Source organism: Rhineura floridana, chromosome 8 (assembly GCF_030035675.1).
Source record: "Rhineura floridana isolate rRhiFlo1 chromosome 8, rRhiFlo1.hap2, whole genome shotgun sequence".
In the NCBI taxonomy this organism is placed as follows: Eukaryota; Metazoa; Chordata; class Lepidosauria; order Squamata; family Rhineuridae; genus Rhineura; species Rhineura floridana.
Genome location: NC_084487.1, coordinates 37,347,095 through 37,374,978, shown reverse-complemented (window position 1 = coordinate 37,374,978; position 27,884 = coordinate 37,347,095). Strand labels below are relative to the sequence as shown.

Below are 27,884 nucleotides of genomic sequence, written 5' to 3'. Positions count from 1 at the left end.
AAATTATGCATGGCATTGAGAAAGTGGATAGAGAAAAGTTCTTCTCCCTCTCTCATAATACTAGAACTCGTGGACATTCAAAGAAGCTGAATGTTGGAAGATTCAGGACAGACAAAAGGAAGTACTTCTTTACTCAGCGCATAGTTAAACTATGGAATTTGCTCCCACAAGATGCAGTAATGGCCACCAGCTTGGATGGCTTTAAAAGAAGATTAGACAAATTCATGGAGGACAGGGCTATCAATGGCTACTAGCCATGATGGCTGTGCTCTGCCACCCTAGTCAGAGGCAGCATGCTTCTGAAAACCAGTTGCCGGAAGCCTCAGGAGGGGAGAGTGTTCTTGCACTCGGGTCCTGCTTGCGGGCTTCCCCCAGGCACCTGGTTGGCCACTGTGAGAACAGGATGCTGGACTAGATGGGCCACTGGCCTGATCCAGCAGGCTCTTCTTATGTTCTTAGATGCTGCCTGTTAATGTAGACAATGCTGACCTAGATGGGCTAATTGGTTTGACTCGGTATAAGGCAGTTTCCTACGTTCTTCTTCCTTATTTCTCTGTGGCCTTATTTTGGCTCCATTTCTGTTGCCACTCACCACGAATTCACTATTAGATAGAAGGATACTCCTCCAAGTTGTCTTTCAACCCTTTTACCCAAGTATGTTTCCCCTGGCAACTAGGCCCATCTCCTACTATTTCTAGTAGCCTTGCGACCCAGTAATTATAGGTTGGGATTATCACATTGGCTAATTCATTTTAGATCCACTAATAGCATATCCTATCATCCCATTGCTCTTTGCTGAGCTAACTACAAATCTGCTTACCTTAAGAGACTTTTTAATGTTCTGCTATGCAGGACATACAGAGCAGGGCTTCTCAGATGTACCACAATTCTCATTGCATTTATGCCAGTGTTACTTTATTTCTCTGTAACCGTGTAAAACAAACATTTATGTCTTAAGGTTGGAAATAACAATGACTTTTAAATGCCTCTTTAAAACTTATGTGTTTACCCTAGCTTTCCTGGACTTTTATTTATTTATTTTGTACACTATGGAACAGTCTCCCTGAGGAAGTACGCCTGGCGCCGACTCTGCTTTCCTTCCGGCGCCAGGTCAAAACCTTCCTATTCTCTGAAGCATTTTAAGTTACATTGATCTAATTTTAATAATGTTTATTGTATTGTTGATTGTATTTTAATATTATTCTGTTATTCATTGTATTTTTATACTATTTTATGTTCACTGCCCAGAGAGCTATCGCTAGTCGGGCGGTATATAAATTTAATAAATAATAATAATAATAATAATACACTGCTCAGTTTATATATATATATATATAAGATATTTTTATGCTATTAAGCAGTATAAGGGTCCCTTCCCCCTTCCCATATATTTCTATTCTAAATATAAAGTAAAGCTGACTTTAGAAGATTTATAATTTCTAATGTTGTTTGGAAAAACATGATCAGTGTGTACTGTAGTGTCTTTAGGTTAGATGCACAGCAAAGAAAGAGTTAACTTTCTATTACACACCCCAGGGGGAGCTAAACTGATTTAGTTACTGGAGTTAGTAGCTGTTGTCTGTGCTGGGTGAGGCCTAGTACAGAACAAGCTCAGATGTTTCACTGTTTGAGAATTGTTTTATCCTTCGTCTCATTCTGATCAATATAACATGGTGTCAGAAGTTAAGAAATCCTCATAATGTCTCCAGAGTTACAGAGCTCCTGGGACAACTGAAAAAACAAAACAAAAAGGAAAGCAATGGCAAAGTTTTCCCCACCAGAGGCCTTGGATTTCACCAGGCCTGTAGCATGGCCAGTTTGGAAGCAGAGGTTTTCCAGATACTGCATTACTACAAAACTGAATGAAAAGAAGGAAGAAATTCAGGTATGATCCTTGATTTATGCCATCAGCCGGCAAGCAGAGCAGATATTTAAATCATTTGAGTTTGCTGCTGCAGAGGACCAGGATCAGGTCCAGGTCCAGGAATGCCAGGGCCCTTGGGCATCAGCTTGCCCTGGCCCCTGGTGTGTGTGTGTGTGTGTGCGCGCGCATTACGCACACACGCACGCACCCCTCCATGTGTCCTATTTCGTGATAGAATTGTCATTCCTGCTACAATGTGACAGGAAATGTTGGACAAACTCCATGAAGGTCATCAAGGAATCACTAAGTGCAGAGAACATGCAAGAATGGCTGTTTGATGGCCACGAAGAGGCCAAGACCTCAAGGCAATAATAGCAAACTGTGAGCTTTGCCAGACAAATCTTCACAACAGAAGGAACCACTCATTACCACTCCATTGCCAGATAGACCATGGAAGAGAGTGGGAGCAGACATCTGTGAGTTATGAGGACAAAAATACTTAGTCGCAATAGATATTTGTCTCACATACATAGAAATTGCATACATGCCTGATTCAACAAGCTCTACTGTTATCAGTTGTCTGAAGAATATCTTTGCCAGATGGGGATGCCGAAGTGAACTAGTAACAGATAATGGACCGCAATTTGAAGGGAGTTTACTTTGTTTGCAAAGAAATATGAATTTTGTCACATTACAACCAGTTCCCATTACCCACAAGCCAATAGGGAAGAAGAGAGAGCAAAGTGAATCTTATGTCAGGAAGATCCCTTCCTAGCACTGCTAAGCTACAGATCAACACCTATCAACGCAACATAGTGCAGTCCTGCACAACTGATAATGGGAAGACAATTAAGAACACCAATTCCAACCTTAGCAGCAAATTTGCATCCTAAGTGGCTTGATTTAGGAAAAGTCTGTGTCACAGACAACATGGCTAAAAGAAACTACAAATATTACTACGACCGACGTTATGGAGTGAAGACACTTTCAAAATTACAACCTGGTTCACAAGTAAGACTGAAACTGAATGACCAGAAAGGATTATCTGAACCAGCAACGGCCCAGAGCCAAACTCCAAGATCTTATGTTGTCAATACCAACAATGGAACATTCCGAAGGAACAGCAGACATCTACAGTTGGTTCCCAAACCACAACTAATTTCACAACAAAATGAGAATTCAGAGGCTGAAATACCAGAAGAGCAGAATTTATTGCCAGAACAATCTCAAAAGACTGAGAACAAAGAACTAACAAATTCTTGTGAGCAAGCATCATCTGCCAAAGATATACTATCTCTTGAGAGTCCGAAGAGAGTGACATCCAGAGGAAGAGTAATTTGAAAACCAGAACACTATAGAGACTAAATGTTATGTTTGCTGACGAAAAGGAAAAAATCACAAAATAAGTTTGAACTGAAAGGGAAATGTAGTGAATGTGTCTTTAGATTAGATAGCAAAGAAAGAGTTAAATTTCTCTAGAGGGTATTACACACCCTAAGGGGAGCTAGACTGATTTAGTTACTGGAGTTAAGTCAGTGTTGTGTGTGCTGAGTGAAGCATAGCACAGAACAAGCTCAGATGTTTTACTGTTTGAGAATTATTAAATGAAGAAGCTCTGTTTTATGGTTGGTCTCATCCAGATCAATATAACATGTACTTGTCAACATTGTACAAGTGGGATCTGCAACAAAATGTCGCAGTACAGAATGGTCCTGTTCAGGGTTCAAGTCAGCCATCTATTTGTTCTCCTAGTCAGTATATTCCATTCAAATTGCCCCTCCCACACCAATTTTCTATTTCCTCTCTTCCACCCTAACAACATAAGAAGAGCCTGCCAGATCAGGCCAGTGGTCCATCTAGTCCACCATTCTGTTCTCACAATGGCCAACCAGATACTCATAGGAAGCCCGCAAGCAGGACCTGAGCACAACAGCACTCTCCCCTCCTGTGGCTTCTGGCAACTGGTTTTTAGAAGCATACTGTCTCTGACTGTGGAGGCAAAGCATAGCGATCATGGTTAGCCTCTGATACTGTTATATTGTTATCCTCCATGAATTTGTCTACTTTTTAAAGGACCGTCAAGTTGGTGGCCATCAGTGCCTCCTCTGGGAGTGAGTTTCATGGCGTAACTATGCGCTGTATGAAGAAGTACTTTCTTTTATCTGTCCTGAAATGTCCAGCATTCAGCTTCACTGGATGTCCACAAGTTCTGGTGTTATGAGAGAGGGAGAAAAGCTTTTTTCTATCCACTGTCTCCATGCCATGCATACTTTTATACTTCTATCATGTCGTCAGTTTATCAGCAATCCACACCTAATGCACATGTAGACTGATCAATCTTACATATATTTATTGCTGTTCGGGGGGAGTCCCCCCTTGGGTTTTTTCCCTTTTGGGGGGTACTTTTACAAATCTTGGGACTCCCCCAAACGCTCCAATTCCTCCCTTGTGCCCATGATGCTGTTTAGACAACATAAAGATCTACACTCAAGAGAATCTGTTCACTTTTACCATATGTAGTGGTTAAGGTGCTGGACTATGACCTGGGAGACCAGGGTTCGAATCCCCACACAGCCATGAAGCTCACTGGGTGACCTTGGGCCAGTCACTGCCTCTCAGCCTCAGAGGAAGGCAATGGTAAACCCCGTCTGAATACCGCTTACCATGAAAACCCTATTCGTAGGGTCGCCATAAGTCAGAATCGACTTGAAGGCAGTCCATTTACATTTACAGTAGAATTAGATTAGAAAGGAAGAACAAAGTTCTAGATTCTCTTATCAATTGGTATGGGGTTTTTAAACCGAGGACATGTCAATCTCTTTCACTCAGTGCAGCATACTTTATTTATTATTATTACTATTTACAGTCTGCTCCTCACTGAATAATTTCAGACCCCAGAGCAGGGAGCGAAATAATAACGATCAACAGGAAAAACATACAAAAATTACAAAATCATATAAACAGCTCCAGTAAACAAATTAACAACTCTGTCATAAGGCAGGCAGGCAAAACTAGATAAAGACAAACAAAAGCACTTGTGGCTGGCCACTGAAAATGTCAGTGAAACTTGTTCCCTCCACCCTGAAAAATGTCATTTTTGGCTTTCCTTCAACAGATAGGAAAGCAACCTGGATTAAATCTTGGGGGGGGGGGTGGACAGGGGAAGCACAGAAAGGGCAAACCTTTGTGCCTCATGTTACATTTCGGGGGCGGCGGGGGTCTAACCACTCCTGGAACTGGGCAGTTATATGTTCCCTCCCCCACAGCAGGGTTCAGAATAATTCAGAATAAATAGGCATAGGATCGGACTGTACAATTGCCTTTTCCTCCCCCGAATTCTCTAGCGTTCAGCCGTCCCGCAAGATTTGTGCCAACAATCCTATTTCAAGACAGCAACCCCCCCCTTTTTGGGGGGAACTGAGGCAGCTCCTCCTCTTCCTCCATCTGTTTTAGCTACCCCCTCCCCACAGATGTATTTTTGGCAGTTGGCTTTGAGGTAAGGAGCTCTTTGGCATTGACCGATCAAAACAAAAGCAGCGTTTCCAAGGCAAGCATTTAAAACACACACACACATCTTCCCCTCTGCTACCACGTCTTCTGCTAACATCTGTTGTTTTTTTAAAGACTTCGATACAGAATCCGTTCAAAACAAACACTGCCGGCTCCTTAATTGTATCCCCCCAAAAGAATCGGGGGGGGAGGAGAAAGAGGTTTATTTAAAGGCACAAGGCAACAATAAGGCTTGTAAACAACGAACGCTCCCCGCAGCCTGAAGGAGGAAAGCGGATTGTTTACCACCAGCACCACGGCTCAGCTACAGCCCTATGCACCATTACTTAGGTGCAAGCCTCATTGAATAGAGAGGTGCTTCCTTCCAACTGAACATTCCGTAGGATCGAGCTGCTTGGCTAGTTTTGTTTTTGCAAAAAAAAAAAAAGAGAGAGAGAGAGAGAGAGAGAAAGAGAGAGAGAAGTCACCTTGAACTCCCTCCCCCCTTCTGGTTGAAATGAGCTTCGGAATAAGCCCCTGCAAGGCAAGATTCCAGCAGACTGGAAACGGGGGGGGGGAGAGAGAAAGAGAGAAAGCGGAACTGAACCGGACTGTAGCTAAATAAATTATACGAAGGGGAAGAAAAGGGGGGTTAAATAGATAGAAAGAGCCCACTCACCCCAAGAGATTCCCAGGCAGAGTGACCTTTTTCCTTCGCGCATAGGGGGCTGCTCCCCCCCCTTTCTTCCTTTGCTTTTGCTGCTACCGCGCCGCTCTCAGCAGGGCTTTAATAACTTCCTCCTCCCCCTTCATTTAGTTATACATACAGTCCTTGGTTGTCTTATTAGCAGCCTGGACGCTCCCACTTCTCAGGGGAGAGAGGGGGGAATTTAATCTTCCGAGAGGGGCAAAGCTCAAGAAACGCGGCGCGTAAGCAAAGAAGTATAACCCGAGAGAGGAAAATAATGGCTTTTGGGGTATTATCAACCAGGTTGCATAATGCATATCGGGAAAAGGAGGAAAATGGGTCCATGACATGGGTCTTTCTTCGCCTACGTCCCCCGCAGGGTGAAAATGCTACTTCCCCGGGAGAGGGGAGGGGACTGAGTGGTGTTTACGGAAGGGAGAGACGTGTCCTCAGTTCTCCCTGCCTATGCTGGGGGTGTGGGTTTCCTCCCACTACCGGCCTCTGTTGGTGGGCTGCTGTTGCCAGCGGTGTAGTCAAAACCGATACCCCTCTCTTCCCCCATTCCCTCCCAGCAATTTCCAACTATTGTTGCTTCTGAGACAATGCTAAACAAGCAGCCGCTCGCAGGCACCCAATTGTCTCCGGAGAGTTTATCGTAGACCAGCCTTCGCAAACCTGATGCCCTCCAGATGTTTTGGACTTCCGCCCCAGCCGGCTGAAATTAGGAATATGAAAAGAAGAATTCTGCACAGGAAAAGCAGGGTATCTTAATTTCCCTGTCCCTCCTCTTAGATTTGTATCCTGCCTTTCTTCCATTGTGGAACTCACGGCAGTATACATGCAATTCCCAGGTAGTCTCCATTTGATCTGTACAACTTCAGTTCGCTGATGGCTACACACACCTTCAGACCAGGCCCTGGGAAATTCTGTGTCAAAACTCTAAAATGGTGAAACTCTTCAATACACTGTGGCCACATTCACTCTAGATATTTATTTCACTACTGTTCCACTTTAAACAGTCATGTTGTTGTTGTTATGTTCCTTCAAGTCAATTATGACTTATGGCGACCCTATGAATCACTGACTTCCAAGAGCATCTGTTGTGAACCACCTTGTTCAGATCTTGTAAGTTCAGGTCTGTGGCTTCCTTTATGGAATCAAGCCATCTCTTGTTTGGCCTTCCTCTTTTTCTACTCCCTTCTGTTTTCCCCAGCATTATTGTCTTTTCTAGTGAATCTTGTCTTCTCATGATGTGTCCAAAGTATGATAACCTCAGTTTTCATCATTTTAGCTTCTAGTGACAGTTCTGGTTTAATTTGTTCTAACACCCAATTATTTGTTTTTCGCAGTCCATGGTATGCACAAAGCTCTCCTCCAGCACCACATTTCAAATGAATTGATTTCATGGCTTCCCCCAAAGAATCTTGGGATTGGTAGTTTGTGAAGGATGCTGAGAGTTGTTAAAAGATGCCCTATTCCTTTTCACAGAGCTACAATTCCCAAAATTCTCTGGGAAGAGGGGCTGACCATTAAACTACTCTAGCAATTGTAGTTCTTTGAGGGGAATATGGATTTCCTAACAACTTTCAGCAGCCTTCACAAACTACACTTCCCTGGATTCTTTGGGGGAAGCCATGACTGTTTAATGTGGAACTAATAGTGGGATAAATGTAAGGTGTGAATGTGTCAAGTAGCTCGGGAGTCAAAGTCTGCCTAACATCATCATCATAAACCAGCTTTAGATGGCTTTAAAAGGGGTTAGACAAATTAATGGAAACCAGAGCTATTTCTATAAAGTATTTTACAACACAAGCCCAACCATGTCTACTCAGAAGTAAGTCCAACTGAAGTCAATGGGGCTTACTTCCAGGTTACTAGGGTTAGGATTGCAGCCTCAGGCTGTTTTTCAGGATTAGTGCTCTCAGAAGGTGATTTATAATACACAGAATACAAACCAATCAAAGCAAAATAACTATTAGACACAACTAACTGGCAGCAGATAATACCATATAATTGTAGTTTAATTTAAAAAATGAAAAATAATTGCAACAGCATCATAAAAGGAAGGTCATTAACTCAGCAGTAGTGCATCTGCTTTGCATGCATAAGGTCCAGGCTTATATCTCAGGAAGGACTGGGACTGTCCTGGCTAAAAACCTGGAGAGCACTGCCAATCATTTAACCAGACTGAGCTAAATGGACCAGTGGCAGCTTCCAATGTTCCTAAAACTATAAAAAAGCAAGCTGGAAAAGATGGTTTTTGAAGCCTGTTTAAAAACCTGTTGGCCATACCAACTGAATAGCACTTCTATATTCAGAGGCAGTATATCACAATACCAACTGTCAAGAGCAATAGTAGTGGAGACTGTTGCTCCATGACCGGCCTGTTGATTTGCTGGAGGAATCTGGTTGGTGTTGAGGGTAACAGGATGCTGAATTAAATGGCCCTTTGGTTTGATTCTAGCACCTCTTCATATGTTTCCCCACCCTGACCACTTTAATATTGCAGGGCAATACCCAGTGTTCAATGTGTGATCCAGGACTAATGCAATAGGACAAAATAGTTGTCTAGTCACAAAATATAGTTTGAAAGGTCCTGCTTCTGAAATGGAGAGTTAAATATAAACATAGTGCTATGTTGCAGCAAGCCATTCATACATAAATTTCGTAATACATAGTTTCTGCCACTATAAAATAAACAAGTTTAATCAAGAATGCACAAAGGTACTTTATTACATAACCAACAATGTGTTTGCTGCTATGACCAGCCCACTCCTTGTTAGAATCAACCCTGAGTCATGAGTTTAGGGCTCCACCTACTCAGAAGACAGGATGCCAAACTAAGTTATCAGCATTACCCAAGCCTCCAATACTCTCCACTATTACAGAGGCATTATACAGTGTTCCTCTTTCTTCAGTACACTATTGCAACAAAACCTTGGATTATCCTTCAGTATGTAGCTCTGAAGAAATGGTCCTGAAAGAGCTGAACAAATGGTTTTCAAATGTGAATGGCAGAATATAGCAATGCAACAGAATATAGAGTTAATTTAGTACCCCTGCCCAGGCCCTCTCAGAGTCCAGAGAGGCCCAGGCCACTTCCAACCTTTGAGCTCCCTAGCCGTAATAAAAATAATAAAAATGATAACATATAAAAACAAAAGAGCAAAAAAATGGATAATTTATGTTATTATTTAACTTTTGATACAAATGCACTCATTATTGAGAAAAAAGTCTAGATTTCGTGTGCCAACAAATTAACAAGTGTCTTCAGTTTGAGGGCCCCCTTTGAGCTTGAAGACTAGGCCAAATGGTCCTCCTGCCCTGCCCCATTGGTCCCGCCCCTGCTCTTCGTTATCAATTTATTAGAATAGCTATATCAGAGAACCTGTGCAAGCCAATGATTTGTCAAACTATTTAGCTAACAAAAATCTCTATGCCGTTTGATCTTGTGTACATATTTGTTTGGAAGTGTGTTCTTGCCATTTGGTTCAATAAAGTTTCTAACTGCCATCAAATCAGCTGTCTGAGGGAAGAACTATATGGCAGAAGCTGCCTTGTACCCCTGGCCTGGACATTGTTACCTGCTTAGTCTGATCTGGGGTGGGTGGGAAGAGTGCTTCCAAGGAGAACTGCTCTTTATCAAGAGCAAGACAACCAGAACCTAGATAACTACATTTTAAAAACTGCAACTTGGAACTTGAGCTTGCTTTTCTCTTCTCCCTCCCATTCCTTTTTCCTTGCATGTCATGTCTTTTTAGACTATGAAGCTGATGACAAGGACCATCTTAGTAGTGATTTTTGTAAGCCACTCTGAGAGCCTTTTTAGCTAAAGGGTGAAGTATAAGTCCTAAAATATATAAAACTTACTTCCTAGGAACTGCAGCCATATAGTCCAATCCATTTTTATACAGAACAATAGTCCCACTGTGTAAGGCCCAAGCAAGCACACACAAGATTGCTGCCTTGATCTCAATGGGGTTTATGCTGATCCAGCATTTTGAAGATTAGGTGTTGGGTAAAAAACGTATAGGAAATTATTGAAAAAGAATTAAGATGGGATTGTCATTTATTAACTCAAGACGAGTCTTCTGTATTATGAAAAATCATTACCAGTTTGAAAAAATTTAGACATGACTGCAAAATACTGTTGCACACGCCCCAATCTCCAAGGGATTCCAGCCCTTACCCAGAGTTTGGTTTCCTTATAATGAAGGTCAGTAGAGACTATGGTGTCTTATAGGATGTATGGTTTTTGTTTACACATTTATACAACCTGAGATTAAGATAGAGGGATGACAGCATTAACAGTCTTACCAGATCTTGCTCCTCATCGCCCATATCTTTGGGGGTTCAGACACAGAGAACAAGACTCTGCCTGTGTCTTTCCAGCTTCATCTTCAGATGAAACTAAAAAAACCACAAGCCTCACCTTGGCTCCATGACTGGGGGAGGGGGGGCTCTCTCCTGATAAGAGTTCCAGTAGCAAGAGGATCTCTCTTGGCCACATCCTATTGGATATGCAGACTGACCACTCAATAAGCCCATCAACTCACTGGGTGACTTGGCTAAACTATTAGCTCATGAAACGGAAACGAGTCTGACAAGGTTTCTCCCTTTGCAGATTGTATTTCTTAAAGGCACACATTTATAAGATAGAAGGCATCTCACAGATATAATCCAAACCCACTTCCACAATCCTATAATAATATAAAAGTCTTCTATAGACTGAGTTTCAAATGTGAAGATGTATCACTGAACACTAAAGTCAGGATCATTCAGACCATGGTATTCCCAATGTCTATGTATGGATGTGAAAGCTGGACAGTGAAAAAAGTGGATAAGAGAAAAATCAGCTCATTTGAAATATGGTGTTAGAGGAGAGCTTTGAGCATACCATGGACCACAAAAAAGACAAATAATTGGGTGTTAGAATAAATTAAACCAGAACTGTCACTAGAAGCTAAAATGATGAAACTCTGGACACATAATGAGAAGACATGATTCACTAGAAAAGACAATAATGCTGGGAGAAACAGAAGGGAGTAGAAAAAGAGGAAGATCAAACAAGAGATGGATTGATTCCATAAAGGAAGCCACAGACCTGAACTTACAAGAGCTGAACAGGGTGGTTCATGACAGATGCTCTTGGCGGTCACTATTCATAGGGTCATGCGATTGACTTGAAGGAACATAACAACAACCATAGACTGAGTTGCCCCTTTTATTTATAAATATATTTGCATACCACTATTTCATTTAAAAACATCAAAGCGGTTTACAAGAAGGATTTTTTTTAAAAAAACACCACCACAATACAATAAAAACATTAAAAATACAATGCCCGCCTTGCAGCCTTATACCTGCATAATAAGGAGAACTTCCCTACTTCTGCATTTCTATGCCAGGAAAAGGCTCAGCTGCTGACTTTCTCTCCATTATGAATTTGTTAAAGGCACAGGATTCCTGCTTGGAAGAACTACTATAGAGGAAGAGTCTCCTAGTTTACTTTTCCTTATCACAGCAGCCCTGATGGATGAAGAAGGGAACACAGACTCCTCAAATTTTTCCTCACCCAGAAGTTCTTAAAAGAGCTTTGTTGAGATCAAAAGGTGATAGCAGAATCTTTTCAAATTTACTTTTAAATGAGGCCAGTTATATCTCAGTATCTCTCAAGTTCTACAGCTAATTTAGAAGTAGGTGAATTTTCACACCATTATCAGAAAGCTTCTTGGCTTACAGCCTTGTAAAAACAAGGAAGTCTGCATGAGTGAATTCTTTATCCAGTGATAACTTGGGATGCAAGGCTGCAATCCAGATAATTATCCTTTTACCATTAAATGTGTTGCTGAATCAAGAGATGAGATGGCAGCGGCTTTCCCTAAGTTTTCTCCCCTCTGGCCTGTTTGCCTGACCCTCTGCTCTGTGTGCTTAAGGAACAGAATTCCTGGTGGTCTGTCCTTCTAGCAAGGAAGGATGGACTACAGCACAAGGAGAGACCCTGGGGTGAAGTGACTGACTGCCTAATCTAATTCATTAATAGGAAAAAAAAACCTTGCGGTTTAAGAACGTACCTATAGCCCACGGATATTTCTATCAAACTTTAAAAAGCAGGGAAATTGGGCAGCTATAGTGAATGAACCAAGGGGAAAAGGAGACCTGACCTCCTCTCTGAGATATTGTACTGCCCTGCAAATTTGTCAAAATACCAACACAATTTGGGTTGGTCTTTCACAGTCCAATCCACTTCCTGTGAAGCTTGGAAGAATTTGGTAACATGTGCCTCTGAACACATGGTGAGTGGTGGCAACACCTGCCATCTCCAAAGATGGAGAATTACATTTTTGTATGTTTGTTGGGGTTCTTCTTACTTTGTTTCTTTTCTGTGTTGCTACAGTAGGGCTCCACTTCCTGGCGCTTCGCTTCCCGGCGTTCCACTAATGCAGTGGCTTTCATTCCCCATTTTAAAGCCAATTTTGCCGCTTTTGCGTCATTTTTGCATCATTTTTGAGTGACGTGCCCTATTATACTCAATTGGGTTCCGCTTTACGGCAATTTCCGCTTTACGGTGGGGGTCTAGAATGGAACCTGCCGTATAAGCAGGGCCTGCCTGTACTGTTTCTACAGGGAATCTAGCCGAGAAAATTATATTTCTCTCACTATTCATCCTAGAAATCTGTGTCAAATTTATTTTTATTAATTTCAACACCTTTTTATTGGTCAATGTCATATGATGGCGAAGACAGTTTTGTGTTTTAAACTGGAGATTATGCTCTATTTCTATTTTGGGTGCATTCACCCAAACTGAATCTGAAACTGCAGTTTGATGTAAAATCAGATTGATCACAATATGTTGCTACTTAAGCAATGACTCTAGCTGTTGGAAAAAAACAAACTTGGCCTGCCCAAGATGCATGTTTTCAGCCTGCTATGCTTAAACTACTCCACTTAAGGAAAGGTGGGCATGGTCAATTAAAAACATAGAGCACACCTAGAATTTCACTAGAATATATTTCATCTCCCACTGTGTTATCTTGTGCAAACTGAGACACTCCTCATGTCCACTGGAAACTACTCTGCAGAACAGTCAGTGCCGTTATTCCACAATTGTTTTTGGAGCCTTTTTTTAGTGTTGTAAAGTGTTGCTGTATTTATTTATTAATTACATTTATTAGTCGCCCATCTGGCTGGTTATCCAGCCACTCTGGGTGACGTACAACATAAAAACAATTTACCTTAGAGCATTAAAAAATCTCAACCAATGATAATAAAACCTAACCCACCCCAAAAGCCTGCCTGAAGAGCCAGAGCCAATATTTCACATATTCCGAGAAACAGAAGCAAAATAATATGATTTCCTATAGGAAACTTCACTAAAATTGCAAAGTAAATCAAACATATTTAAAGTGACTACTGAATGATATCATTTTAATATTGTTGCTTCCTGCCTGCTAAAACAAGATCAGCACAGCACGTCTTCTTTCTGTTATCTGGGCTGACTGCAGGTGTTGCCACCACTCCCCATATGCTCAGAGGCACATATTACCAAATTCTTCCAAGCTACACAGCAAGTGGATTGGACTGTGAAAGACCAACCCAAATTGTGTTGGTATTTTGACAAATTTGCAGGGCAGTAAGTACAATATCTCAGAGAGGAGGTCAGGTCTCCTGCTCCCCTGGTTCATTCACTATAGCTGCCCAATTTCCATGCTTTTTAAAGTTTGATAGAAATATTCGTGGGCTATACGTACATTCTTAAACTGCGAGGTTTTTTGCCTATTAGTGTTATAGCTAAAGGAATCTCCAGGGCTGGAGGCAATATGCCACTGAATAGTGATTAGAGTGAGGCAAGCAGGGGGCAACCGAAAAAGCAAAGTTAGGGGCTGGGATGGGGAGAGTAATAGAGAGGTTAAGGGATGGGAGAGGAAACATTTGGTTGGTTGGGAGGAGAAACAGAGGAATGAAAGAGTAAGGCTAGGTCTGTGCTGGCAGAAATGGTGAGGGGAGACAGTAAGGCTAGTAGCTGGAAGGGGAAGAAATAGTGGAGTAGGGTGGGGAGGAGCGAGGCTCTGGGTTGGAAAGGGGCAGAAACAGAAAGGCAGAGATTGGGAAATTGGGGGAAGCTCGGGGTTGAACTACAGCTCCCATAATCCCACACCATTGGAGATTGCTGGTTGGGACTAGGAATTGGGGGTCCAACATAATCTGGGAGAGTCACGGGTTCCTCCTCCTCCTGGCTTCAGTCTATACTGGAATTCTATTGTTTTTAATGTAGTATTTTAAAATTGTTGTAATCCGCCTTGAGGCGAAGGGTAATAAATTATAAGTGTGGTGGTAGTGATCTAGTGAAATTAGAAACGAAGCCATTCAATACAAGTAAACTTTTCGTCTGCAATTTTATGCGTATTTATCTAGGAGCAAACTTCCACGCGAGACTTACTTCCGAGTAAACCTTCACAGACCCGACGCGCAGGGCTGCAGCTCCCCGCACGCTTCCATGGGAGACAAACATCCCACTGAAGAATGTGGGGCTTACTTCCGAGTAGCCATGCATCGGATAGGCGGGAAGTTAAGTCCCACGAAACAAAAAAAAAGGGGGGGAATAACCAAGTGTGCCTAGGAACGGCGTGTAAAACCCCTCCGGCGATTCGCTCCATGTGGTTTAAGGACGGAAGCAAAGCTTTTCCTTCCAGCCGAGGCCTCCCTACCCCCCCCCGGTTGTGCTTAAAATGGAAGCCATTTCAGGACGGTGGCGGCAGAATAAAGGGGGATGAGACGCCTTTCGTATGTAGATTACTGTAAAACTGTAATCCTCCAGGAAATGCTGACAATTCTCCTCAGATCTGTCCAGGACTGCTTTTCTCTTGGTGCGCGTGGCAACCCACTCTCCCACCCCACCCCTGGAGTTAAGGAACTCGAGAGGCGGTGCTGGAAGGACGGCAGGGCGGGGATGAAGAAGTCCGCTCGAATCCCCTTCTCTCCCTCTCGCCTCAGTGCCTGGGATTGAATGGAGAGGCCAAGTTAAGGTTGGGTTCAGTCTCTCTCCACTCCTGCCTTTCGCGCCCACGTTGTTAAAAAGTATCCACGTTCCAGCAGCAGCATCGGCTCGCTCGGGTTGTTTGTGGAGAAAGCAAGCAAGCAAACCCGCCAAGACCAGCATGTCTTCAGCCAAACAGAGGAGCAACAAGGGTGGCAGCGGCGGCAACAGCAGCTGCCCGTCCGAAAAGGGAGCCCATTCCAGTCTCCCAGATGACGTGGCAAAGAAGCAGCAGCAAAATCAGGCTCACTCCAAGGGGAGCAAAGGAGGCTCCTCGGCTACGGGAGGAGGCAAATCTGCCGCCGCCGCCGCCGCCGCCTCCTCTTCCTCCGGCAGCCTGGGCAAAATCTTTAACTTTCTCTTGTCCCTCGCTTTCTTAGCAGCGGCAGCGCTCTCGGGCTTCTATATACATCGCCTCTCGGGAGAGATGAACCAGATCAGCCTCAGGCTGGAAGGCTTCGGTAAGCAGCGAGAGGAGTTGGCCCGCAGCTTGGAAGGGGCTGTGCAAAAGGTACGAGCGGGGTGGGTGGATGGGTGACATGATAGAAATTCTCTGCTTTTGGATTCTTAAACTCCTTTTGAAGGGTTAGAGGGGTGAGTCGGTGGTGCCGTTAAGGCAGGTAGACCAGCAGAATGTTTGGGGAGCCCTCTTGCTCAAACACAGCCAAGCTGGCGCTCTCCCTATTTTGAAATAAGCGCCCTTCCTTCTCCCCCAAACACCATTAAGTCCAGAGGCTCTGAACTGTACCACCGGGGCGAGGTGGTGGGTGCAATCCTTTTAAGGGCCTTCTCTCAAGGCCGCTGGCGAATCTGAAGGTGTGCGGGTGTGTGCAAGCCAGGAGAAAGTTGCCTGAGGATCTCCGAACTAGGCAAGGGCGGCTTTGGTTTTAGGCCGCATTCACACCATACTTTTATCCCACTATTATTCCACTTTAAATATGGCTTCCCCCCATAAGTCCTGGGAAGGGTAGTTTGGGAAGGGAGCTGAGAGTTAAGAGACCCCTATGCCCCCCAAAGAGCTACAATTTCCACACTTCACTAGGAAGAGGGATTGATTGTTAAACCACTCAGAATTGTAAGCTTCTGTGAGGAGAAAAGGAATCTTCTCTAACAACTCGCAATGCTCTTAATAAACTACAGCTCCCAGGATTCTGTGGGGGAAAGCCATGACTGCTTAAAGTGGAATAATAGTGGAATAAATGTACAGGTATGAATGTTAGGGGAATGTAATGGCCCTGTTGCATCCAGACAGAGATGTGAAATGGCCCTTTGGATGGAATCACGGAAACAGTTTGGACTGTGAGCAGCTTTTGTCTTAGAGCATTTTTATTCCTTTTGAGGAGAATTCTTGGAGGGAGAAAGCTCGGGCCTCTGCAACATCTTCCCTACAAATTATGGTCTTTCCTTGCACAGTGTATCCTTTCAAGTAGGGGAAATTGTTATGCTAACTCAGAGTGGGTTGCCCTTAGTCTCCACAGGGGAATACAGAGAATGGGTCTGCATCAGGTGACAGCCTGGATGGCATCTGTGGGAGAGAACACGGGAATCTGCTGTATTACTAAACCATTGGTCCATTTAGCTGGGTATTGTCTACACCAGCGATTCCCAACGTGGGTGGTAGCGCCCCCCTGTGGAGCGTTACAGCCTTTCAGGGGGGCATTGGTGTCTCTACAAACTTTAGGGGGGCGTTTGGGTTCATTAGGGGGGTGTTGACATTTGGCGGTCTGAACTTGAAGCATTTAAGTTTGCCGTCCACAGATAGAATAGAAAGAAGGGCAGAAGCACAGCGTCATTCTTTGCCCCACACTAACCTACCACAGCTAAAGTACTGAAACATAAGGAGGATGTAGCCAGTCCAATCCAGGCTTACTTAACTGTACCTGAAGTCACATGTATGCTACTTCAGAGTAAAGTGGGTTATTTTGCCAGTAACATCGATGGTGGCTATAGATATGTTAGGGGAATGGAGGCAAGGGTTGCCTGCGGGAGTTCTTGAGCTGTAGGGGAAAGGCCTCATGATCTGCTTATACCCCCAGAGACAAAAGAAGGGAGACTATAGGCTCGGTCTGGTAAGTAACCTACAGATTTCTTTGAGCATGGTGGAAAAAATGAGGGGGTTCTATTATTACCTTACGGTGTTGATTTTGCCCTGTTCTTTGAGGTAGGTTTCTCTCCTACGTTCTGATACGCCCTAATTTAAATATCCTCACTCCTATGAGATAAATATCCTCATATCCTCACTCCTATGAGAAGCCAGGATAAGAAGGCATTTCAAAGCTGAGAAAGCTGTGTTCTTTTGGAGGGTCAGGGTGAGGAGGAGAAGTATGTTTATTTATCTGCTTTGCAGCTGTTTTCAAAACGTCTCGCCTTCTCAAGACATGTAAGCTGGAGGCTAGAACTACAGAGCTGTGAACTCATCAACATATGAGGGGGTCTGAGTCAGATGGCAAGACCCTGCAGGAGCGGCATGCACCTTTGCAGTAGGAAGTTTTTGCGGTACGCAGTCATTTGCCGCTGCAGATGCTTGCAAATCTTGCAACTCACTCACTTCCCTCTGCCTTCCTCCCAGGCTTGGTAGCACTAAGTCTAAGAAGTCGTTACTGTGTCTGACTAACAAGGTGTTATTTGCCCAGGCTGTTGTAATTCTGTCTGTATCATTGTGCCCTGTTTGTGGCAGTGAAGAGATACGGCACTCACTTTGCTTGTGTTAGCAGGTCTTTCCTTGCCCCGCGTGGATTTTTCTTCCCGGTAAAGGCCTTATATGTGTTCAGATGTCTCTAGGTCAGCGATTCCCAACGCTGAATAGCGGCCAGTGTCATAAGTGTGGACTTAATTAGTTTTTGCTTATGTTTTTAGGATTTGTGAAATAAGGAACAACTCCTATATCTGCAATTTGTTTCTTGAGTATTTTATGGATATTTTAAGGGAAGAATAGGAAGCATTGGCATATACTTAATCTGAGGGGGGCGTTGGGCACAAAAAGATTTTGCAAAGGGGCGTTGGGTCGAAAAAGGTTGGGTAACGCTGGTCTACACTGAGTGGCAGTGGTTGAGAGCTAATAAACTGAGACTCAATCCTGACAAGACTGAGATGCTGTTGGTGGAGGGGCTCTCTGCCCGGATGGTTGATGTCCGACCTGCCCTAGATGGGGTTACACTCCCCCTAAAGGAGCAGGTCCGTAGTTTGGGGGTCTTATTAGATCCGCTCCTGTCACTGGAGGCGCAAGTAGCCTCGGTGGCACGGAATGCGTTCTACCAGCTTCGGCTGGTAGCCCACCTACGACCCTATCTGGACAGGGAGAACCTCGCCACAGTTATCCATGCTCTGGTAACCTCTAGATTGGACTACTGTAATGCACTCTACGTAGGGCTACATTTGAAGACGGTTCGGAAACTTCAGCTGGTGCAGAATGCTGCGGCCAGAGTTCTTACTTGGTCTAAAAATTCTGACCATATAACACCTGTCCTGGCCCAGCTGCACTGGCTACCAATATGTTTCCGGGCCAGATTCAAAGTGTTGGTTCTTACCTATAAAGCCCTTAACAGCATCAGACCGCAATACCTGACGGAATGCCTCTCCCGCTATGTACCTACCCGGTCGCTGCGCTCGACGTCGAAGGCCCTTCTCCGGGTTCCAACGCATAGGGAGGCCCGGAGAGCAGTAACCAGAGCTAGGGCCTTCTCAGTGGTGGCCCCCGAATTATGGAACGCCCTCCCTGTCGAGATACGCCTGGCACCTTCATTATTATCTTTTCGGCGCCAGGTAAAGACCTACCTCTTTGCCCAGGCATTTTAAATTTTAAATTTAGTCTATTTTAATTTTAATTTTTTGTCTTAATGTTGTTTTTAAATATGTTTTCATATTGTATTGTACCCACACCTGTATTTTAATCTGTTTTTATCTTGTTGTACACCGCCCTGAGAGCTTGTCGCTAAAGGGCGGTCTAAAAGTGCAATAAATAATAAATAATAAATAATTTAGAGTTTCAGGCATAAGTCTTTCCCAGCCCTAGCTGGAGGTGCAGAAAATTGAACCTGGGGCCTTCTGCCTGCAAAGCAGTTGCTCTACCGCTGAATTACCACTGTAAATACAAAAGTACAATGCGTTTACCCTCCAGAAGAGTAGCCAGATTGTAGTAAAAGGTGAGATCCTTTGGGTAAGGTAGCTGAACCTAAGTCTCATGGATTTCAGTGGGAACAAAGTTTAAATAACAGGTAGTCTGGATCTAACCCTGTGAGTCTTAACTCAAAAGTATGCTCTGCTGTGTTCAATGAATGGACTTAGCATCCACAGAAGTCTGTTCCAGATTGTAGGCAGAGGTTTTCAGGGGATATCAAATATATCTGACAAATGGGATCTGGTCAAAAAAAGCTTTTGCCACAATATATTTGTCAGGTGCATATCAAAACATTCTCTCCATCAGAGAGGCATGATTTTTTCTCCCTACTTCCTTGTTTTGAGATGCAAATGTCAGCTACACTCATCAGGGGAGTCCACTACTGACTCATCCTTCCTCTTCGCCTCATGGTTTAAGTGGGTTGCCCACCTTTTTTTATATATATATTTCAAGTGCTATGTTTTATTTAACAGGATGTATGTACCACTTAATTAAAAACAAACGCCCTCAGCATTGTACATAAAATAATCGTTTCAAAATCATAAGATGTATATGCATAAACAGGTGTTTATTGTGAGATGAGTGGCCCTCATGCATGCGGTTTTTTGTAGTTTCCATACCACATTGCTGACATCAAAATGCCATCCCATACCCATTTAATCCAGTTTTATCCTTCCTGGGGAAAATCTGATAACCAGTTGCCTGCAATGTGTTTGCAATATTTGACCAAGCAAATTAAGCCTCTATCTGGAAGCACCCTCACTTTAATTAAATGTACATCTGGCTACTTATATATAATTAAAAAAACAAAAACAAAACAAAAGTGGTTCCAAGATGAGGGAGGTGTGCTCCTGACGTCACTGATTCCAGCCAATGAGCTGTGCATAGCTGGTTTCTGGTCTCCTGCTCAAGGGACACTGGGAATTTTTTGAGCTGGGGAAGAAGCATAACTGAAAAAGAATTGGTGACCTTGCTCAGCAATCAGTTTTAAACTTAGATTTGCAACCAGGAAGACCAGAAAATCAGGAGTCTAACAAAAAGCAGGTCGCACAACAAAGCCAAAGAGGCTGCAGATTTCCATAGCCACTACACTGGACTGATGGCATTGATCTGACCCACCCATTGAGCAAGCCATGAGTTTCTGTGCAAGTATCGCCATTAAATAATTTGGGTAAGAGCTCCATAGAGCTGGCATAGTGTATTGTTGAAGAGACTTGAGTTATAAATTAGGAAGCCCCTGGTTTGTCACTACCATGAAGTCACTAGGTAGCCTTAGGGAAGTCACTCTCTTGGCCTATGTGCCCCCATCAGCAATACAAAGATGTTAATAATGTCCTACCTTACATGGTAGTTGTAAAGATTGCAGCAAAATAGTGGAAGTGAATAAAGGAAAAATCTAGGAAGCGGCCTTATACAAAATCAGACCATTGATCCATCTAGCTGAGTATTATCTACAGTGCTGACTGGAAGTGGCTGTCCAGAATTTCAGACAACTGACATCCTCAACCCTACCTGGAGATGCTGGGGATTGAACCTGGGATCTTCTGCATACAAAGCAGATGCTCTACTACTGAGCTACGGCCCTTCTCCAAAGCATGTGAAGTGCAGCAAATATTCCAGTGTGCTATATAAATGCTTATTGTTTCATTGTCTAGACTTGGGCATTATTTGAGAGAGTGTGAAGAGTTCACATGCAATGCAATCAAGGACTAAGAATCAACCTGTGAGGTCGGTTCAGCAGCATTAAGCCCAGCCAACTTTTTAAACAGATAAGGAACTCTGCTGAAGCCTGGGTTTTTCATGGATTTCAATGGATCTTTAGAGTTTTCAAAAATGATGTCAGCTTATTTTGTGGCAGGACAGCTAAATATTAGCCGAGGTTGAGTCAAAGCCCCAGCTGCTGTAGACTGAAAAGGACCTATGGATTTGTTATGAGTTTGGAACATCCAATTTTAATGTAATAAATTTAGAAGTGAACAGTGATGGTTTTTTGGTTACTTCTCCATCCCTTGAGTGCTTTTAGTGCTACCTTTAGAGACAACTGTTTATTCTGCTCCACCCTCCTGCTGCAATATTAATTTCTCATGGGCATGTTTTACTATATAGAAAGTTTTAGTTCTCCTGCTTTGCTGCATAGAAAGTTTTACTTGCTATGTAGTAAGGTAGGAGAAGTAGGATGTTAGCATCCTCCCAAACTTGTACTCATGTGCTGGCACTGTTGCTACGTAACACAAGCCACTGCAGTTTCCCTTTTCCCTGTGTGGCATAATCCTCTATTCTTCCTGCTTCAGTCTTCCCTTGTAGCCCTGTTCTATTTATTCATTTATTTCATTTAATGTAATTTGTGAATCTCTTCCCGTGAAGCTCCCAGAAGTGATTAACAATAAAAATATCAACAACAAAATCTTTAAATCCAATCAAAAGTCCCATCTGCACTATACATTTAAAACAGTATCTTACCACTTTAAACACTGGTGGCTTCTCCCCAGAGTATTCTGGGAACTGTAGTTTGTTAAGGGTGCTGTTGTTAGGCAACTCCCTCTGACAGAGCTGCAGTTCCTAGAGTCCCCTGGGAAGATGAATTGATTGTTAAACCACTCTGGGAACTGTACCTCTGTGAGGGGAATAGAGTCTACCAACAATAGCAGCGCCCTTAACAAACTACAGTTCCCAAGATTGTTTGAGGGCAGCCATGACTGTTTAAAATGGTGTAATACCACTTTATAGTGCAAATGGGGTCCTCGATACAGACTGGGATAAAAATCAACACAAAAGGCTGGTTGCAAAGAGGAAGGTTTTCAATAAGTACTGAAAGTTTCACAGTGTAGGTGCTGCCACACTAAAGTCCTGATTCCTACATTGTATGGAACAGGCCTCTTGCTGAGATGGTATTTGCTGGAGGCCCTCTTCTGCAGAGCTTAGTGATTGATTGGGTATGTAAAGGGGTGAGATGACCTTTTAGATAAAGGCAGCCTCCATCAACATGGTGCCTTCCAGATGTTTCGAACTATGGCTGGGCCCGATGGGAGTTGTAATCCAAAGCATCTGGAGGGCACCAGGTTGGCAAAGGCTCGTTAAAGAAAATGTAAGGGGAGGTATCTGAGGAAGTAGATTCGCTAGTGCAAGGACTTTTGGCTGCACAAGAGAACTTCTTCCCGTACCCCCAGTACCCTCCTAAATCTATTCTGGGTTTTCCCCAACCCTCCGGAGCAGATCTGGGGAGGGCACAAGGAGACGTTCTGTTGAGCACATGGAAATCCTTGCACTAGCACAGCCTTTCCTAACCTTTGGTTACCCAGATGTTACAAGACTACAGTTCCCATCAGCCCCAGCCAGCATGGCCAATGGCGAGGAATTCATGGGAACTGTCATCCAGCAATATCTGGGGACCTCAAGTTTGGGAAAGGCTGCAGTAGCGGATCTACTTTGATGGACGTTGCCCAAAGTCTTCCACAGGCTATAGAGCTTTAACCCACTTACTCAGGTGTCAAACTCTGCTTGTGTTGCTGTAGCTCAAGTTGTCCTTGGGGTCAGGCTCATAAGAGTGTTTAGCGGCAAAGTTAAAAGGGTTTATTAGAAACCATTTAATTCTACATTTTAGTTAACTATTACCAAGATTGCATTTAGATATGCCTTTGGCACAGTTTCCTCTTACTGGCTCATGAAGTAAATGCCAGCTAGGAAAGTGGATAGGTTTTTTAATGTCTTCCACATCTACCTCCTACAAAGTAAGGGTGCCTGAATTTGGATTTCTAAGCCTGATAACATCCATAATGTTCCTAGGTTAATATTTTATGCCAGCACAAGATTTTAAACATTAAGACAGGGAAATCTGCATTCCGTTTGAGTAACACCTAGTGGTGCTGTTATTATATTGTATTGTTGCTTATTAAAGGAAGGGCATTGGCCACAATCCATTGCTGGGTACACAGACTTGAAAGTAGTGTGCATAACTGCACAGAAAATATGCAACCTAGCGGATGAATCTAAACTGCTTAATGTGGATTTCAAGGTTGTTTGGATGTTACTTTTTTTTTTCTAGTAATGTGCCTATAGAGAACAACACACGTGCAGATTGGTATGGATAATGATTTGGCTGTAGCTGCCTAATCATTATTTTAGAAGCATTGTTGGTGTACATATTCCATGTGTTTTTGTAGCATATAATGTAGACATTAGCACACAATTTGACAATGAAAATCTTAAGTCTTTTTTTTAAAGTGCAAGTAATTGCTCCTCATGGTCTTCAACCAGGTGTGGGGTAACTTTTTTGGCCCTGAAGACTGCTTTTGGTGGACCATGTCAGGTGGGTGGGGACGCCACAAACACACACATCCTCCTTGCCTCTCTTCTACAGTACACAGATGCACACATACTCATGGAAAGATAGATGCATAGGGAGGGTCATCCCTGTGCTTTTCTCTCTCACTTGAAGTGTGTGACCCTCAGCCCATCAAATAGCGGTGTTAATTTGGGGGGGACAATTTAAGAAGGGAGATAGCTGCATGGGGGAGAGTCATCCCCATACATCTGTCTTGCCATTAAAATGCAGAAGATTGCTATACCTGTCCTATTCTTCATAATTGCTGAGTGCAGGGAGTGGAAAGCATGTGCTCTAATACCAATAAATGGCCCCACATCAAATTTCTGAGAATAGATCCTAGTTCTCCCCTAAAGCACAGCAGAATACAGGATTAGAAAGATTAAGCATCCATATCATCACAAGTGGAACCTTACTAAGGCTTTGTCATGTAAACTACTGAATTGTGCTTTTGGGGTGAGTCAGCATAGATGTGACTGAATGTAGAGATGTGCACTTAAAATGACATTAATTTTGATTTACCAGTGAGGTTCGTTTTGGTTCTACTCTACTGCTCATTTCTGCCAATCCTGCTTCCTTTTGAGCATTGTAGAACTTCCTGAGACACATGTCCAATGTCTATATTTATCTATATATGTATTTCTCTTTTTAGGTGCAGTCTCTTCAGTCTGCATTTGGAGGTTTTGAATTGACCCTGAAAAATGCTCAGCAGAAACAAGAAGCCACTGACAAGGTTGTCAGGCAAGGGGAGAGTGAGATCAATCGCATTAGTGAGGTCCTTCAGAAACTCCAAAACGAAATCCTAAAAGACCTGTCTGATGGTATCCACGTTGTAAAAGATGCCAGAGAACGAGATTTCACATCGCTGGAGAACACTGTGGAAGAAAGGCTGACAGAATTAACCAAGTCTATAAATGACAATATTGCTGAATTCACAGATGTTCAGAAACGGAGCCAAGATGAAATAAATGAAGTGAAAATGAAGGTGGCTTCACTTAGTGAAACAGAGGCTTTCAAGCATGAACTTCAGGTTTTGAAAGGTGTTGTCAATGAGATGCAAACGTCCATGAAAGTAAAAGAGAAGACCATAGAGTCACTGCAAAGTACAATAGATTTGATGGAGTCAGATGTGTTGTCTGAAGTCAAAGAACTCGTCAATCTCAAGCAGGAGCATGAAAAGTTCAAAGAAGCGGCTGATACAGAGCACCTTTCATTACAAGCTTTGCAAGAGAAAGTTCTTAGAGCAGAAGAGGCAATTGAACATCTCCCTGGTGAGCTTAAGAGAGTCAGCGAAGATCTGATGCACATCAAGTCTTCTTCTAATGTGCAAGAAGGTGATGCACTTTCCAGTGACATCACAGAAACTCTGCAAAAGAACAATGAAGGATTTGAATCCAAGTTCAGGTCCATAGAGGAGACCCTTCAGGCTTTGAAGTCATCATCTACTGAAGGAATGGAATCTCTTCTCTCCAGGTATGACAGCAAACTAGCTACTTTAGAGGAAAGTCTAGGCTCTCTCGGTGGTACACTAGAGAATGATGTGCGCTCACTGACGGATACTGTAAGGAGCCTTAGTGAAGCTCAGCTCTCAATGTACAGTGATGTCGATGAATTAAGGAGGAGTGTGAGTGACTTACAAGACAATGCCCATGCACTTGATAACATCCAGAAACAAGTTCGCACTTTGCTGGATCACGAGAAGCCTCAAATGGATGCTGGGCATTCCACAGATCATCTAGAAGAACTGTCTTCTGTAAAACGTTCTGTTGATGAGCTGCGATCTTCTCTTGGCCAGATTGAATCTGACTTAAAAATGCTCCGGACTGCAGTTGATAGTTTAGTTGCTTACTCTGTGAAAATAGAAACCAATGAGAATGATGTGCAGTCAGTGAAGAGCTCATTAGATGACCTAAGGAATGAGCTAGACAGGTTGTTCATGAAAGTGGAAAAGATACATGAAAAGTTTTAAGTATCCAGTGTAAAGCATGTATAACTATTGAACTGCAAAAAACAAACAAAATAGCTTTTATAGGCCAAAGAGTTTTGTTGCTGTTGTTGGGAGAAGTGGAATATTGGTGGGTTTGAAACTAAAATCTGTTGATGCATCTCTAAAAATCATAACACATTCCAGTTAGACCCCATAATTATTTTTTGTTCAAATTTCTAGGACAAATTGTTTAGTTTCTGCTGTTTAATCCATAGTGCAGGAGAAGGAAGGCAAGTTATGAAAATTGTTGCCTTGTACCTTTGACAAACATGGGGGTTCTGTTATGCACAGGGCTGCCCCATATATTTGATCGAAGGAAGCAGACTTGCATGTGCCTGGCTTGGCACATGTAGATCTACTTCTTCCATTGAAATAAAGCAGCCAGTGCATGCAAGAGCCCTGTGTGCATAGCTAAGTGTGCACAGGGCTCTGTTCATTGTTAACAAGAAAGTGCTTACATGGAGAAGAACGGTGCAATCAAATTCGGGGTTTGGGTTCCCAAAATTCTGTGATGAGGCTACTTTGCAGCTCTTAGAAAAAGTATTGCTATTCCATAGCAAAAACCAAAGAGCACACATTGTTTACTAGTGCTTTTCAGTTCGTAGTACATAAGAATTGGTAATAATGGATAGAACTTTGCCATCAGCTATTCTTAGGGCCATTTCTATTTTTTAGGCTGGATTGATTTTCATCTGTGATGTCCTGATTCATTCTGTAGATAGCTGTAGGAACCAAGTCAGGGCGATGAAACCAGCTAAATACAAACATGCCATTCTGATATGCAGGCCAAAAAGGGCCAGTGAACGCAGAATTGTTTCCAAATGAAATTCTTTTTAACATATCCTGTGCAGTGGCAAGGTATAATTAGCATTACTATGATTTCCACATGAAGTGCCTGATCTTATTCTTGACTTTGATGAAACAGAACTGGACCTTAGACTGGTTTTTAAAAAAACTTTGAGTGTGGGCAATTGTTGAAAGAATGAGAAGTATTAAAAATTATTGTTCATTTTTAAGAACCACTGAACTCTACAACTGACTGGGTCCTTGTTTTACTTCCTTTAGAAAATGCCTGCATTTGGTTTTTCACTTTTTTAAAAAAATTAAATGTTTAGGAGGGTACCTAATCATAGGAGGCTTTTTTACTTTATTTTTTAAAAAATTATCTATACCTATAGACTTCTTCACATACAAAGTCTTTAACATTTATTTTTGGAAATAGCACAGCAGCTGAGATAATGGAGGTGGATGAGATGTTTGGCCACCTCTGATGTTAACGTGTGTTTTCTGAACTGCTAGCAAGGTACCTTAAAGCCTTAAAAATCAAGAAGGATGCACTGTATTGAGATCAGCTGTTACATTCCTAAGCTACTCTTCACTGACCTTCCTTGTATGAGTCTTGAACAACTGTATAGTTGACTGTGAAATTAACTTTTCCTGGTGTCTGTAATGCCTAATAAACCATTAGAGCGTCAGTTAATACGTATATATATATTGCAACTTATTATGGATGCAGTCTACATGTGGTTCTGTAACTTTTTCAATGATGGGGATAACAATTAGTTAAGAGAACCCAGATTAGAACTATGGGGGGGAGGGGTTTTTAAATCTTTGCTGTGTCCCTGGTCTGGACCTGGGCCTCTCTGCTGCTGCTATTTGGCAGGACCTGCAGTGTCATGCTCAGGATTCATTTCCTGTAACATACCAATAAACTCAAATCTGCAGAGTTTTTTTTTATGATCTCGAAAGAGGCTGCAGCAGAGTGTTCTGTAGGAACTCTTTTCAGAAATAAAAGTTAATTCACTAATAGGCAACAAACCTTGTGGTTTAAGAACGTACCTGTAGCCCACAGATATTTCTATCAAACTTTAAAAAGCAGGGAAATTGGGCAGATATAGTGAATGCACCAGGGGGGCAGGAGACCTGACCTCTCTGAGATATTGGACTGCCCTACAAATTGGTCAAAATGCAAACACAATTTGGGTTGGTCTTTCACAGTCCAATCCACTTGCTGTGTAGCTTGGAAGAATTTGGTAACGTGCCTCTGAGCCAGAGCTTGGAAAAGTTACTTTTTTGAACTACAACTCCCATCAGCCCAATCCAGTGGCCAAGCTGGCTGGGGCTGATGGGAGTTGTAGTTCAAAAAAGTAACTTTTGCAAGCTCTGCTCTGTGCATATGGTGAGTGGTGGCAGCACCTGCCATCTCCAAAGATGGAGAATTGTATTTTTGTATGTTTGTTGGTGTTCTTCTTACTTTGCTTCTTTCCTGTGTTACTAATGTTTCTCCAGAGAATCTAAACTAGAAAATTTTATTTCCCTCATTATACATCCTAGAAATCTGTGTCAAATTTACTTTTATTAATTTCAAAGCCTTTTTATTG

At 42.8% G+C, this 27,884-nt stretch overlaps 2 protein-coding genes across 5 annotated transcripts in view; one reads left to right on the top strand and one right to left on the bottom strand.

Annotated features, from left to right (window-relative positions):
* The window catches only part of TCP11L2 (t-complex 11 like 2), a 38,245-nt gene extending 32,051 nt beyond the window's left edge, over positions 1 to 6,194 (bottom strand). For all 3 annotated transcript variants that reach the window (XM_061638927.1, XM_061638926.1, XM_061638928.1), the window contains exon 1: positions 6,033 to 6,194. The gene's annotated coding sequence lies outside the window, so the exon portion shown is untranslated. The remainder of the gene's footprint in view (positions 1 to 6,032) is intronic.
* A 5,363-nt stretch (positions 6,195 to 11,557) lies between these two features.
* CKAP4 (cytoskeleton associated protein 4) lies at positions 11,558 to 26,983 on the top strand. Of its 2 annotated transcripts, XM_061638925.1 has the most exons (3): positions 11,558 to 11,653; positions 15,459 to 15,589; positions 24,169 to 26,983. In XM_061638925.1, the coding sequence occupies exons 1-3, from the start codon at positions 11,578 to 11,580 to the stop codon at positions 25,483 to 25,485; spliced, it is 1,524 nt and encodes a 507-aa protein (XP_061494909.1). In that variant the 5' UTR covers positions 11,558 to 11,577; the 3' UTR covers positions 25,486 to 26,983. The 2 variants fall into 2 exon arrangements, with proteins under 2 accessions (XP_061494909.1, XP_061494908.1); XM_061638924.1 differs by lacking the exon at positions 11,558 to 11,653 and having other exon boundaries at positions 14,193 to 15,589.
* The last annotated feature ends 901 nt before the right edge of the window (positions 26,984 to 27,884 follow it).